Source organism: Melospiza georgiana, chromosome 11 (assembly GCF_028018845.1).
Source record: "Melospiza georgiana isolate bMelGeo1 chromosome 11, bMelGeo1.pri, whole genome shotgun sequence".
NCBI classification, from domain to species: domain Eukaryota; kingdom Metazoa; phylum Chordata; class Aves; order Passeriformes; family Passerellidae; genus Melospiza; species Melospiza georgiana.
The window spans coordinates 5,753,805-5,769,919 of NC_080440.1; the positions used below are offsets into that span (position 1 = coordinate 5,753,805).

Here is a 16,115-nt window from a genome sequence, read left to right on the forward strand (position 1 = left end):
CAGAGCAATTTCTCTCTAGGCCTGAATCAAGGACACATCACTGTCTCAGGCCCTGAGAGATGGAGAGAAAAGTCAGTTGGGGGGAAAGTAAACTTGGGGTAAATTACTTCATTACCTGAAGTTGTAATTGGAAGATTAACCCCCAATACACAAATGACCAAACTGATAAAAGTGTGAAAACCTGTGACCCATCATCCATTTTTGGGTGTTGTCCCTGGCGGCACTTCATCTGCTCTAAATGAACCTGAAGGTCCTTCAATGAATATTAACTGGTTTTATTCCCCTAATTTTGTCTGGCCTCTGTTTTTAGGTAGTCCCAAAAAGCCATCATCAGTGCCCCAGGAGGCCAAGTACAAGTGGGAACAGGGAAGGATGGCCATTCAAGCTCTTTACCACTTGCAGATAAAAGAGAGGCAGAGTCAAATGGTCTGCTTAGTCTTGTTTCATTCTTTCACATTGTAGTTCACTAATGAAAAATATCTGTAAAGTAAGAGAAGGAGCTGTAAGTTGCATCTCCTCTTGTGCCAAGGAAGCCCCTCCAACCAGCTTATTTCCTGTCTGGGAAAATGACTTCAAAAGGAAATTGCACTTCATCTCTCTTGCTCTGTAAAATAATTCACATTTCAGCTGTTGGCATATGTCCTCAGAAGTTTCTTGTTGGGAAAACTTAACACCAGTTGGTTGTGGGAAGTGAAAGCTTGGCTGTGGTTGTTAGATCTGTTGTGGTGTGTTGTGTCTGCTGTGTTCCTGAGCATGTGCTTGCTTCATGCCTTGCTATGTCTGCAGGAACACGAGGAACTTTCAGTGCTGTTAAATCTGACAGGGATTTTAGGGACAGTTGTTACACCATTGTTGGGGAAGATGAAACAGGAAAGCCTTATAAATATGATTGTCTGGCAAAAGATTTTGAGAATATGGAAACTATAAGTGAGATTGAAATGAAAGCAAGCTTTGAGATACCTTAGTTACTGAACAACTGGAAAACAATGATATGGCTGGCTGAAGGTAATCCCCTTTTGATCAAACAATACCCTCTGCTTGCAGACAGGCCCAAGGCTCAGAGCAGACCCTACAGCTTGGTAGAAGGGGCCCAAAGAGGAGTTTTTTAGGTTTAAAATGTAACACAGTATGGTAATGTAGTGATTCTTATAGGCTGTATGCAAATGCTATAGGATTTGTATATTGTAGTAGATTGGTTAGTGAGAATCAGAACATTCAACACAGAAGATTTATTGTATTGTAACGGGAACCTCACTCTCTTGCCTTTTTTACTCCCTTACTCTCTTACCCTTTTACACTCTTACCCTCTCATCCTCCCTACCCCTCTCTTCTCTCAGGCCTGCTCTGAGCTGTGCCTGGCAGCTCCCAGCAGGTCCCTGCACCAGACCCTTTGCAACAAACCCCAAGTTCCAGGCCCTGGTTACAGGGATCTCTCATCTCCATCTGTCCTGCCCGTCCTACCCCCATCACTCCTACACACCATCCCTAAAAATCAATTTCTGTGCTTGTCCTCCCACAGAGACACCATCCCTGCTCCATCCCCTGGAAGACCACGTGGTGTCCGTCGGCGAGACCGTGGCTCTCCAGTGCAAAGCCACGGGCAGCCCCCCGCCCCGCATCACCTGGCTGAAGGGTGACCAGCCCCTGGTGGTGACAGAAAGGCACCACTTCACCTCGGGCAACCAGCTGCTGATTGTCAGGAACGTGGTGCTGGAGGACGCAGGGAAGTACACGTGTGAGATGTCCAACACGCTGGGCACGGAGCGCGCGCACAGCCACGTCAGCATCCTGCAGGCGCTGGGCTGCCGCAAGGACCGCACCACCGTGGGCATCATCACCATCGCCGTGGTCTGCAGCATCGTGCTCACCTCCCTCGTCTGGGTCTGCATCATCTACCAGACCAGGAAGAAGAGTGAGGAGTACAGTGTCACCAACACAGGTAGCTGCAGCGTCCTCGGGTCCCCTCTAACCTTTTGTGCTGGCAGAGATCCCACCGAGGCTGAGCCAGCTCGGCAGGGAGCCCTGCAGTCCCCTGGAACTGCAGCTTCTCCTGCCTCCCAGGGCTGGAACCAGCTCTCACAATTGCTGCTGAAGCATGTTCAGAGCTGCATTTCTCCCCTTGGCTTGCTCTTCAGGAAGGTCTTTTCCACTTGGCTGTAGTTACAGCTGTTGCTTTGCTACTTTGGTTTTCCATGACCATAAATGATAACTTTTGAGACAGTCTGGATGATGTTCGTGATGCTGGGAACCTGTCTTGGTTGTTGGAAAAATGTATCGTCAAAGTCTTCAAAGTCAAAACTTGAAAAATTAGGCTTAGAAGCTGGAATCCCTTTTTCCATGTTGGCTATAACAGATACTCCCCCGATGATGGAGGTATCTGTTACTTTTTAGAGGAAGAATTAGCACTTACTGCTTTCTCCTGATACTCATAGGGGATAATTTGGTGCTGAAATAGATGTTGCAGTGAGAATAAAATCTCCTGCCCTCCTTATGCAGCCTCTGAACAAAACAGAAGTATGGAAGAACCAGCCTAAGACTTGCCCAGCCTGCTTGGAATTTCCAGCCTTCCTTAGCTTTAGATAGAGTACAAAAGGATTTTTAAACACGTGGGCTAGGTAGGAAGTCTTGGATAGCCTATTATAAGTGTGATGTATTAGTAGGATTCTTTTATGACTCCTTTTCTTTAGTCCTCAAAATCCATGGCTTCGTGCCCAATATAATTGAGTTTTACTTGGTTTTGTGTGGCAGGGGAAGCTGAAATTGCCTGATAGAAAATGGAGAATGCCAAGAGGCTTAAGACTTATTTCCTGCTTAAGAGAATCAAACACCCTGTTCTGCAGAATGCTTTTACTCCTGACTTGAAGAAGCAGAAATAAAAGTCAATGGACAGACTGAATTTCAGGGGAAAGAGAAGGATTTACTTGTTCTGAATAAATAGTTCTTCTCCACCTACAATGTACTGACCATGCCACATGCAAACACTCAAAGTGCCTTTATCAGTACTCTCTCCCACAGCTGTGAGCTTTGAAAAATCAGGAATGGGGCTTCTGAGGGGAAGGGAATATTTAGGCAGTTCAGTTTCTAGTGCACCTACAGAAAACAACTGGTTCTAGATCAGGTCCCAAATCCCCCTTGAAAATGTGAATTTCCTTTGAAAAATCCTGCTGGGAGCTGACTTCTCCCTTCTGCCATTGCTCCAGATGAGACTATAGTGCCTCCTGATGTGCCAAGCTACTTGTCCTCCCAGGGGACCCTCTCGGAGCGCCAGGACGTGGCCATTGCCGTGGACACCCAGCAGCCCAACGGGCACATGGACAGCAATGGTGAGCTGTGCTTTCATTGTTGTGCAGTGCTGCCTCTGAACTTGACAGGGGAGGTAGAAATCTCAGCCCAGAGTACTTCTGTGTTTGTGTTTGTTCTGAGTTATCTGCAAGATCTTTATAAAGTAACTCCTGCATTTGTGCAGAGCAGGGATTTGTGTTTGACTTCACAGAGCTCTCCTCTCCCAGGAGTAAGTGTTCCTACAAGCTGACTGCTTCAGAAACTGCTCAGTCAGGCCCTAAGGACTGGTTTTTTGCTAATTTTGGATTCTGTTTTTGGCAGCAGAGTTACCCACAGTTCATACTAGAAAATGCATTAACATTGCCTGTCCCTGCCTCCAGGCTTTGAAATTAAATGTTGGGGTTTTACACTATTTAAACACAGCACATTAGGAAGGAGAAGTTAAGAGTTCTGAACAAAGATCCTTGTGAGATTGTGCAGCATTTACTCTGTTAAATGTTTGCTGAAAATTATCTTTTATCTCCATTTCTATTTTTCATCCCTTTTCCAGTGTGAGACCAACAAGTCATTTAAGCGTGAGCAGATGGCTGTGATCTTTACCCAGATGGTTTGTTTGTTACAGGGATGTGTCAGGCTGATGCTGGAAGGTGTCCAGATGTTGAAGCTCCTGCTGTAGGTTGTAGGCAGCCCAAGCTGTGTATCAGCTATAACAAAGACACTTGGAAAACTGAGGACATGGCTGATGGAATGCTTGTTCCAGATAAGACAGGTACAAAACCCATTAATCTGGGAAGGCATTTCGTGTTTGTACAGATCACAAAACCCTCCAAGTCAGACAGCATTAACACAAGAAATTGTTACCTTTAGAGAAAAAAAAGCTCAGAATGGTTCTCAGGTGCAAGCACAGAAAGTTTACTTTCTCCTGCTTGCTTTGATACTCTCTCAAGCTTGGATAGTTGGAATTTGAGGAACTGTCAGAAAGAGGCAGAGTAAAGCTCCCAGTTGCCATTCTGTGCAGCTGGCTGATGGGAATTTTGATTTGAAATATTCTTAAATTATGAGAGCACTTTCAAAACTGAAAGTGTTAAATTTTTTCATGCTCTTTTAAAAGGGCTGTTGACTTCAAAGCTCAGCTTTTTAATTTATTTTCAAAATTTAAAGGTTGTTTTGGGCACTACACCTGCCTCTGCTCTTTGCCAATTTCTATGGTGTTCCACTCATACTTTTCTATTTTTAGGATGTGCTTTCTGTTTTCACACTGCATTGTAAAAGCCACAGAAAATCAGCCAATGAAACAAATTTTCTCTCTAGGAGAAACTAATGTAAAGTTTAATAATGGAAAGTTGTTGAGTGCACTAAGGAAATTAACTTTCAGCATTTAGAAACTCTTTGGTGCTTTGAATTCTGCTCATCTAATGATATCACTACCATTAATAACATATCTTCAGATATCAGTGCAAGCTGATGCTGCTCCCTGTAAAGCACAGGAAATAAGAATATTAAAATTAAGATAATTTGTAATTAATTAAGAATTATTTAATTCTTAATTCTCATATTAAAAATAAGAAAGATAACTTGGTATTTTAACGCAGCTACAGTAAAGTTCCACTTTGCACTTCTACCCTGATTAGAAAGGAAAAGGAAATAAATGCATAGTTTATTTTAAAAAAAAAGAAAGTTACAAGTACTTTGGAGTGCAAATGAATCCCTAAATAACTAAAGCTGTTAATTGGAACTACCTTGAGTGATGGTGGGTGTGGAATAGCGCTGTGTAAGACCATGAAGTGTCCATGTTATTTAGTGAGAGATTCCCCCAGTGAACTGCCATTTCCTTCCATGATTTGTGTCCTCCAGTGCTGACCGCTTCCAGCTGCTGCTCTCACCCTGCTGGTTTTCCCTTCCTCCCCCAAGGCTACGGGCTGCCCGTGGTGTGCACGGAGTGCAGCGGCAGCACGGACAGCGACAGCGTCCACCCCTACCCCAAGGACTGCCAGGGCCTAAAGACTGTGGAGAACACCCACCCCAATGCACTGAGCAGCAGGGAGCACCAGAGGAAGAGGGGTGCAGGCACCAGCCTTCTTCATGCCCAGCCCTGCAATGGCATTGCCAGTGGCAGGAGGGTGGAGACAGACGGGACCCTGTACCCCAGCAACCACGACAGGATATGGCCGGAGGGCGCGCACGGTACGTCCTCCCTTCCTGGGGTCACCTCTGATCCCCAGGGCCACCAGCAGGGCTGGAGCACAGCCCCAGTGCTCCCCTCAGCCTGGGGATGGCACTGGTGGGGTTGGTTTGGGCAGAGGATCGAATTGTTAAGGTTGGGGCCAATGGAGGGTGGGGGTGCTTGGCAGCTGAGTGTCACCTAACCATGCTGCTCCTTTGGGCTTTTGCAGGCTCTTCACAAGCAGCAGCAAAGCCTTCAGAGCTTAACAACCTTAATTTGGTGAGAGCTTCGCCTGCAGGAGGGTCATTAAAGCAACTGAACGTGCTTCCTGAAATATCCCCAGCACTACTGGATCTGCAGGGGGAAGCAGAGGTGGAGCAGGCTCTCCTGCCCAGCCACAGCACAGCCCAGCCCCACGACTCCACTCACGAGCCCAAGCTGCCCAACAGATCTCTGGACTGAGAGCACAGACTGACTGCCACGTGCAAGTTAACAAACACACTATTACTTTTTTAAATATTTTTTTTTTTTTTTTGCACAGAGTATATAGGCTACTTACTTCTACCTCGAATCTTGAACTGATGGCCTGGCAAAGGCAACCAACTGAGGTATGAGAAACAAGCTTGTATGGGGAACAAACTCCTGTTCGAGCGTCAGCTGATTGTACATAGTTTAAAACTTCCCTGAGAAGTATGAAGTGTTCAAAAGTCAACTTGCATATGAAGCACATAAATGCAAGGGATTATTGTGTAAAGAGAAAAAGTATTTGATACAAGTGTACATAAGAGTTTTCATATATAAATATATATATATTAAAAAAATATATATATCTTTTACAGAGGCTATTTTAATCTTTAGTGCATGGAAAACTGAGTGAAATTTTACAATTTTGGCAATATTGTTTTCAGTATCAGGTTGCTGTTAAACTTTGTGAGAGAAATAATTCTGGTGCCTTAAATGCATAAACAGAACTTTTAAAAGCCAGACTGTTCCAAAGGGATTGTCCTCTTTTCAGTGGAAGTTCCTTTACACCATGTACACTGGGGCTGGGGCAATCCCAGGTACTGGATGGGTGGAAAAGTGACCAGAACAGCCTTGTGGAGAGGGATTTGGGGTCTTGGTGGATCAGAGGCTGGACATGCCCTGGCCGTGGGTGCTCACAGCCCAGAAATCCAACCATGCCCTGACCTGCATCCAGAGCATTGGGGGCAGCAGATTCTCCTCTGCTCCAGTCAGGTGAGGCCCTACTTGGGGTTCTGCACACACTTCTGGTGCCCTCGATTTAAGGAGTAATGAGTTCAAACTGAAAAAGGGGAAATTTAGGTTAGATACAGAAGAAATTGAAATTCTTCCCTGTGAGGCTGGTGAGGCACTGGTACGGGTTGCCAGAGAAGCTGCAGATGTCCCATCCCTGCAGGTGTTCAGGCTGGCTGCACCTCTGAGCAACCTGGACTTAGGAAAGGTCTCCCTGCCCATGGCAGAGGGCTGGAACAAGATCATCTTTAAGGTCAGGACAGGCTGCATAGATGGGCTAAATCCAACAACATAAAGTTGAACAAGGCCAAGTGCTGGGTTCTACACTTTGGCCACAACAACCCCTGCAGTGTTACAGGCTGGGGACAGAGTGGCTGGGCAGTGCCAGATTTCAGAAAGGGACCTGGGGGCACTGGTTGAGACCTGACTGAACATGAGCCAGCAGGAGCCGGGAGGGCATTCTGCCCCTGTACCTGGCCCTGGTGAGGGCACACCTGGAGTGCTGTGTCCAGCTCTGGCCCCTCAGGTTGGGAAGGATGTTGAGATGCTGGAGCTTGTCCAGAGGAGAGCAACAAGGCTGGCGAAGGGCTGGGAACACAAACCCTGTGAGGAACACCTGAGGGAGCTGGGGGTGCTCAGCCTGGAGAAAAGGAGGCTCAGGGTGCCCTCCTCACTCTCTACAACTCCTGAAATGTGGCTGGAGCCAGGTGGGGTCAGGCTCTTCTCTCAGGCAACCACTGACAGAATTAGAGGATACAGCCTTAAGCTGTGCCAGGGGAAGTTTAAGCTGGACATTAGGAAAAAAATCATCACAGGAAGTGACTGGACATTGGAATGGGCTGCCCAGGGAGATGGTGGAGTCACCATGCCTGGATGTGTTTTAAAAAAGGCTGGATCTGGCACTTAGCCATGGTTTAGATGATAAGGTGGTGTTAGGTCATAGGTTGGACTTGATCATCTCAGAGGTCTCTTCCAGCCTAGTTAATCCTGTGACTGTCCCTTCCAACTCAAGACTTTCTGTGATTCAACTGGATTATTTAGCACAAATTTCCTTCCCCTTGGAAATTTATTGTACTTAACACATTTAATAACAGAGCTCTTCAATTGTGTCAAATGAAATTTATAAAGAAAAAAAGCAGTGAGCAATTACATGGCAACCTGATATTTTCCTGTTGGTGGAAGAACTTGAATTCCATTATTTTTCAAAACTTCATAAAAATTAGTATTTGAACTGTGACTGTGTGAGACTTTAGAGTGGACCACACAGGAGGCACTAAATAACTCTTCAGCACTGCAGAGCCCCAAAACAACCAGAGGAAAAGGCTGTTTTGACTGGGAAGAAGTTGTTACCAAAATAAATAACTGGTGCAGTAAACCAGGGGTGGTCTCACAACAGTGCACCTCTCAAACACATCATCACAGAGGTTTTACCTGCCATGTGTGCACACTCTGAGCACCACAGCCCTCACCACAGGCCCTTCCCCTCCCAAAGGGACCCAGCTCTACCTGTCTGAGGTGTGTGCAGCAATCCAGCCTTTCCAGCTTAGAATAAATAACCTGTGCCAGTGTAATGCATTTTCACACCCAAACCCCACATCTGTTCTGTGGGGGTTTGAAACCATAGAGCTGTTTTGACAACAAAACTAAACTGTACTCCTGAGGGGACAGCTGTATCACTAATTCATCCAATAATTTTTTTTTTTCCCTGCAACACAATATTACACTTTGTAGTTGAACAGCCAGACTCTCTATATGAAAACATTACCTTCAAGTGAGTTATGTTGCCTTGTGTAGGAATTCTGGGCTAGTTAGAAATACATTTATTTTATAAGGAAAACTGTGGATTCATGGTTGAACAGACTTTTAAATGGAAATATCCCAAACATTTTTATGTGGTTTTTTTTAAGTTCATCCATTAATGGGGGGGAATATAAAGAAATGCCCCCCTCAGTCAAACAGATCTTTGTCACTTCTGACTTCACAATGACGCTTTTTATTTATAGGAAGGTTGCTTTCTGTTGGTGTTTGTTGGTACCTGTGGATGGAGGACTCCCAGTTCTTTGTGATTTGAGTTGTTTTGCTAACATGAGGTTGCTAACTCTGGTGATGACTACTTGGGGGCAGGTTTATCATGGGTGGGAGGGGGTGCTGTTACCTTTTTCCTTGGAAGCAACTCAAATACCAGTTCCAGTGAGGCTGAGTCTGGGAATCCACCTTTGCCAGGACTGTGGTTCAGAACAAGCAGCAGAGACAAGGGCAGAAACACTTCATGGTCACTTTAGCTCCATCACTGAGGGTCCTGTCCCAGTGCTGCTGCACCTGGGGGGTTTCAGGCAGTGAAAGCTGCAAGCTGCCCCTTGGTTTATCACAACCAACCCAGCCCAGCCTTATCTCCTGTAAGGGAAGGACCTGGGGTCAGGGGGAGCAGCAGCTGCCCCTGCATGAAGCCAGGCATAATTCACCAGTACCTGTCTGTCCCAGTCCCTGACTATTGACACGTTTGCACTTTGAGACAGGTGGCGAATTATGTTGAGTGCCAAGTTTATTCAGAGCAGAGGAAATGGATGTTAGAAAATTATAAAGTGAGCAGAGTTTTCCCTTTGCTGAAGGGAGAAGTGCTCTAGAGCCAACTCATGGAACCAGGGACGTGGGGGAGATGGGAATGATTCGATGGGCTCGTTTTGCTGGCAGAAATGTCATCACCAGTGCAGATACAAAAGCATATTTGCCATGTTAACATTGAAAATAATGGTTCTGAATAAAGTTAACTGCCTAATGTTATGACTTCCACTAAATATGTGAATTTGCTGCTTCTAAGAGGCAATGTGAAAGAGGAAGTATTACTTTTGTGTACAAATTTATTTATTTATTAGAGAATTTGGTACAATGTTGTACATTGAAAAACATGTAAGATATTGAAGTGTCTAACAAATGGCATTGAAGTGTCTTTAATAAAGGTTCATTTATAATATTACAGCTGATCTGTTGAGAGTGAGCTTTTGGGAGTTTCAGTTGGAAATCAAATAAAATTCCAATCCATTGCTATATCTCTTTGCTGTCTTTCTGTCATGAAAATGGAGATTAACTGCCAAAGTACCTGCTCTTGAAATGGGGCCATGAGATTGTGGGGCTCTGACAGCCTGGCACGTGGATGGGGTGGAATTTGGGGCTGGGTGGAAAAACACAATACAGAACTTGTAAGAAATACATTTCCAATATATCAGCTTGCTTTAGTATCTGGCAAGTCCCCCTATTTTGGCAGTGAGAACAGAACAGATGAGGGGTGTGTGTGTGTGTGTGTGTGTGTGTCCAAGTAAAAACAGGACAGCAGCAGACCCAGCTGCAGTTGTGAACACCTCTGGTGTTCCCAAACCCCAACCCCACCCTGGGTGGAAATTCCAGAGGTAGCTTTGGAGATAAGCCTGAATTCCTGCTTTAACTAAAAAGCTTCTGTAAATTTTTTAAAAATTAAAATTAATTCCCCCTTTAAATTACCACTTTGGGTATAAAGCAGACTGTCTGAGAATACTTAAAGTTCCTTAACAGATCTAGGAGTTAAAATTTTTTAAAACTGAGAGAGGTTTTAAGAGGCTGGTGCCTGGTGTAAAATCTAAGTTGTTCTCCCACCTTATCCTAGTAATGGGCTACATTAAATTTTGGTAAACTTAAAATAAAACATTGCTAAAACTTAAGGCAAACAGTCATAGGGGAACCCATGCATTTTTTTGGTCTATTTTTTCCCCCTGCAGTCCCAAAACTAAAAATGTCCTTATCATCCATATTAGGCAAAGTGGTGCATGCAGAACAGCCCTGGCCACCTGCTGGGACTGTCAGTGTCCTGCTGCCATTCCCAGGTACCTCTAGCCTTTGGTGCAGAGCTGCTCCACTGGCACACAGGAAAGGGAATCACTTTTTGGCTGGGTTTTAGTTGGGGTTATTTATTTTAATTTTAAAAAAAGTGATGACAAAAACTGATTCTGCAATATTAAATAAAAACAACAAAAAATGCCCTGTTTGGACCCAATGACATAAAGACGGTTATTTAGAGCTCAAGTAATTAAATGCATCAACTGCAGTGCTAACCCCCTCACTATGTTTAAAGATCTTCAATAGGAAATGTGATAGATTTTTGAGACAGAGTAATAAATTTCCCTCCTTTCCCAGCCCCTAAAATTGAATGTGATACATGTATTTATAGAATGTCATAAAAGAGACAGCCTCAAAGTGGCAGGAAGCACAGCTACACCAAGCCAGGCTAATGAGCAGCGTTACCAACCAGCCAATACAGGACTTGGCTGAATTCCCTATTTTAATTGAAGATTATTTTTAAGAATTATGTCCTTTGTTCTGCATGTTTTACTTGTCTGCAGTAAGTTTTGGCCTCTGGAAAGTCTTACTACTCTGTCATGGATAGCAGCATATATGTATATATAATACTGCTAATATGTTTTACTATATTATATAAGTATATATTTATATATGTATTATATATAATATATATTATATATTATATATATTATATTTTTATATATTTTTATATATTATATAATAGTATATATTACATATAATAATATATAATATGTAATAATATATACATTATATATAATAGTATAGTATAGTATAGATTATATATATTATATAGTATATAATCTACATTATATATATAATATAGTATATAATATATATATTTTATATATATAATATGTTTTATTATATAATATAAATATATATTATATATATTTCTATATAATAAAACATCCAGCCTGTGCTGTAGGCACTGGGCAGGGGCTCTGGTGTCACTACTGTCACTGGTGTCACTGGTGTCAGGACACTGACCTGGTCTGGTGTTTGTTCTCCCTCTACATCAGCCGAACTCTGATGTTCTCCCTGCCTTGACCTCCCAGGTTTCCATCCCAGCACTTCCATCCTCCTGCAGCTTCAGGGCTGAAGCCCAAAAGAAGGCAGAGCTTCGTGCCTCTGCACAAGCACAGCTGTAAAATAATACAAGCCTGTGCTTTTACTGCAGAAATATGAGTGTGATTAATAAAGCTGCACTGGCTCCCACACAGGAATGCTTGCTGAGCACCTGTAGGCATAAACAGGAATATAGACTTCCACAAATACAGCTCAGATCAGAAACAAATGGATGATTGTCTCTGACAAAGAGCTCTCCCAGGCCAGGATCCTTTCGGTGCTGTTGGCTGTAACTCTATCAGCCCCTTCCCCTCCCCTGTTACGAGGCAGGTGCCACTGAATGATGAAAACTTGCTTTATTTCAGCCTCCCCACTCAGCCCCCCAAGCCAGAGCTTTCCAAAACACTTTCCCTGCAGGAGTTCTAATAATGCCTTTTGCAGCCACCGTAATTAGCTGTTTACCCCCCAAACATCACTTTTTTTGGCACAACTCTCCCAAATTACCTCACCCACTTTCCATGCAGGAGAATTTCACATTTGGGAAAGTGGATTATTGGAGGATTTACTTCTCTCGAGCAGGGAGAGTGGCTCTCAGCCTGCGGGACAGCTGCTGGGAGGGCTGCGGGAGGAAAGCTCCGCGCCCGCTCCTCCTCCTCCTCCCGGGCTGGCTCACAGCAGCAGCTGCCGAGTCTTCTCGTATGTCCCCAGGAAGATGAAGCCTCCCAGGCTGATGGCTGCCATCCGTGGGACAACACCTGCGAACAAGCTGAAGGCAGAGGGAAGGAGCTTTGAGAGAGGAGCGGATGCAGGGGCTGCTTCGGGAAGCAGAGCCAAGAACAACTCTCCCTTGCTGGTTTCCTAAATCCCACCCCACTACTCACTGCAGGGATCTGTCTGGGCTTCCCTAACACAGCTTGTGGTTTTTAACCCCTCTCCACACTCCTCGGGTGCAGGAGGAAAAGGCAGAGGCCATTGTGGACCACTGGGATGGGGAATTGAGGCACATGGACACAGAGTGCACACAGGTGGGAACAGCCTGTCCCCAGTGTCCCCACAGCCTCTCAGGGCTGCCCCTTGCACAGCCAGCCCTGCTCATGGAGTGGCTCATTCCCAGGAGCACACAACAGTGAGGGAGCAGAAATATTCCATTTGTGGCACCTTCAGCTGCCACCCTTCAGCTGCCTGATCTGCACAGTTCTTCAAAATTAACAGGAAACTCGTGCAAAGCCAGTTCCTTGACACATCCAAACTCACAATTGGTTCAACAACTTCAGGACAGGCCAGTGCATCCTCCCAGAGGATTACAGGCTTCCCTTGTGGCAAGCAAGGATTAAACTCGAATCTGTTTGGCATCCCACCCCAATTCCAGATCCCTGGCACTGAGCCTGGCTCAGCTCCTCGGGGATCCATCCTGTCCCTGGCTGTCCCAGCACTGCTGAGGGGGGACAAGCTGCAATTCCTGGTGAGACCTGGCTGCTCAGGAGCTCCCTGCTCCCCCTGCACAGGGAAACCTCTGGCAGCAATGAGCTCTGCTAAGGAGCCTGGAGCACACAGGCAGATGGAAACATTTTATGGCTTTACTAGACAGCAATTGGGCCTATTACCATAATGACAGCTTTAAAACAGAGTAATTTGTACAAGGCATGTATGGACAGAGCACTGATAGGGCAAATCCTAGGGAGCAGCACACAGCATCCCTCTCCTGCCGAATTAGGGAGCTCATTACAGAGCAGGGGCAGACACTGCAGACATTTGTTTCCAGAACAGCCCACTCGAGACACAGCTATTACACAAACAGGGGCCCATAACTGAGTTACCCAGAAGCTGCATCCCTGGCAACCCCCATCACCAACCATCACTTCCAAGAATCCTGGCCCTGCTTCTCCCAGTCTCCTGTTCCCACCTGCCAGTCCATCCTTCCACCATGGGCTCCCCCTCTGCATGAGGACAGAGCTCAACAGCTGCAGGGAGGTCCCAGATGCAGAGAGCAGAGCTCTATGGCAGGTCTGATCCTCTGGACCATGCCTACCTCCACCAGCAGAGGAGATAAATTGGGTTTATTTCTGCTGGCCCCATCAGAAGCTGCTCTGCTGGGCAGGGATCTGCTGTCCAGCTGCATTTGGTCTGTGTCTGCAGATTTCACCTGGTGCTCTGCCACTCCTCAGCTCCTAACAGGACCCCTGCAGTTACCCTCTGGATCACTGAATCATTCAGGTTGGAAAAGGACAAGCCCAGAATAAGCCAGCACTACCAAGCCCACCACTAGCCCATGTCCCCAAGCAGAACAGTTGCATGTTTTGAACACTTCAGGGATGCTGATTCTACAACTTCCCTGGGAAACAGGGCAAGGCAGTGCAGGGCCTGGACACAGCACAGAGGGCCCAGTGCTGATAAAAGCACTGTGTGTAACTTGCAGCCCAGTGCTGGAGGCTTTTACCCCTGCTTGGCTGCCAGGTGAAATTCCTCAGAGATTGAATCCTTCTCTACTCCCCAAAGAGAATTTTCCTGCTCTCCTTCCCTGGAGGGGCTGCCCAGCACCAGAGGCTTTCCTGTGCATGTGCTGTTACTGCTGAGGCTTGTGCCCTTCTGGTATTTTCCCACTGAAATCCAGATTCACAACCCACACTTCAACAAATAAAACCAAACAATGTCGAGGGATTGTTGTTTCAAAATTAAATCAGTACCTCACACGTGCCAATTCTGCTCTGGCTGGGAAGCTCATGGCAGGAACAGGACACCTGGTGCAACACCACCACTCTACACAGGTCACCCCACCAGCATCACTATTCTATAACCCTCGTGTTTCTCGCCAATAAATTGCGAAGCTTCATCCATGCCTTTCAAACACCACCCTCTCCTTGTGAGAAAAGCCATCAGACAAGATGCAAACCCCAAACCTTTCCTGTGAATGATTCCTCCACTCCTCTGGCAAGAGCAAAGAGGTTCACAGATCCACTCACCCCATCCCCATCCCAACCCCTGCCGGTCCTGGCTCTCCCTTGACAGAAAGGGATGTGGAATTTCTTGGCATGGAGCAGAGGGATTTACTAGGTGCAGACCAGGAAGCTGAGCCCTGTGCTCTGCTTTTAATAAGGTGGCAATAAGCAATGCGTCTTTCTGCCCTCAGAATTCCTCCTCTTCAAGTACGAGATTTATTAGAGGAGCCATAAATCATGTCATGTTGGAGCTGGCCAAAAAAGCCCGACATTTTTATTGGTTTTGATTAATAGATTTATAATTGGCAGCAGGCATGGCAGCCTCTGCGTTTATTTTTCCCAAGACTTTCTTCCTTTTCCTCGCAGCTGACGCAGCTTGGCCTCCTCTGCACGTTACTTTTTCTCCAGATCTCTTATTGTCTTGATTTCAACTGAATTGTGTTCCCTTTGGTCCTGGTGCACTGGTGCTATCTTTGGGCAGAGTTTAATTCTGGGTTGTTTAGGAAAGGGCACTGCTGAAACAGCTTGGAAAGAACACAAAAACACATTTTGCTTTCTGCTGACTTCAACTGAATTGAATTCCATTTTGAGATATCAAAATTACTGATTTTTACTGACACTGCTTCACTTACACCACCTTGTCCTCTTTGAGTGTGTGTCTTATATCAGTAGTTGGCCTCTGAAAGTGAACTGAAAATTCAAATGAATTTTTCTGCTGATTTACTTCTGCTGATTTCAACTGAATTGTGCTCCCTTTGGTCCTGGTGTACTGGTGCTATCTTTGGGCAGAGCTTAATTCTGGGTTGTTTAGGAAAGGGCACTGCTGAAACACTCTGGAAAGAACACAAACACACATTTTTACTTTCCTGCTGGAGGGTGGGGGAAATTTCCTTAGTATAATCCCTGTTTCTTCACACCCTTTAGAGCTTCCACTAGCAGCAGACATGGCCTCACTCTCCCAGTCCCTTTCCAAACATGCTTTAAGAGCCCACCAAGCCCTGCAGCGCCCAAAACTCATCCCCTGCCACATCACCTTGTCCCCTCTGAGAGGCAAACCTGAACAGCCCATCCCTGGGTGCTGCTGGGGGGCACAGCTGGATGCCTTCCTGGAATCAGTGCTCAGGAACTTCCTGCAATTTGTTTTGCATTATTTCCCACATGTGTAGAAAGAGGGCTGAACTTTTATTAGCTGGGCAGGCAGAGATCAGATGTTCAGAGAAAGCTGTGTTGTGCACAATGCTCTGGGCAACAAAGGTTAGGACAGTGCCCTGAAGGAGTGACAGGGCTAAAAATCTAGGGAAAACTACAGGGAAAAGCCCAAATCTTTGAAAAATCCCTCAGTTTCTCTTCCAGGCCAAAGGCAGGTGAGACACAAGCCCTACTGAAGGCAGCACAGGCTGAACTTCATGGACTGGAGGAGTTAGGACACATATTCCCTTTCAGAGGCCAACTACTGGTATAAGACACACACTCAAAGAGGACAAGGTGGTGTAAGTGAAGCAGTGTTAGTAACAAACAATAATAATTTTGATACCTCCAAGTGCTCTAGAAACACTAGCAGAAAA

At 45.6% G+C, this 16,115-nt stretch overlaps 2 protein-coding genes across 2 annotated transcripts in view; one reads left to right on the forward strand and one right to left on the reverse strand.

Annotated features, from left to right (window-relative positions):
• The window catches only part of LRIG1 (leucine rich repeats and immunoglobulin like domains 1), a 197,160-nt gene extending 187,413 nt beyond the window's left edge, over nt 1-9,747 (forward strand). The window contains 5 exon segments of the mRNA XM_058032213.1: nt 1,520-1,939; nt 3,201-3,323; nt 3,905-4,051; nt 5,194-5,466; nt 5,676-9,747. Of these exon segments, the coding sequence (XP_057888196.1) occupies nt 1,520-1,939; nt 3,201-3,323; nt 3,905-4,051; nt 5,194-5,466; nt 5,676-5,908 (1,196 nt within the window). The 3' untranslated portion in view covers nt 5,909-9,747.
• A 2,208-nt stretch (nt 9,748-11,955) lies between these two features.
• SLC25A26 (solute carrier family 25 member 26) overlaps nt 11,956-16,115 on the reverse strand; it is an 81,418-nt gene continuing 77,258 nt past the window's right edge. The window contains exon 10 of the mRNA XM_058031917.1: nt 11,956-12,380. Within this exon, the coding sequence (XP_057887900.1) occupies nt 12,284-12,380 (97 nt within the window). The 3' untranslated portion in view covers nt 11,956-12,283. The remainder of the gene's footprint in view (nt 12,381-16,115) is intronic.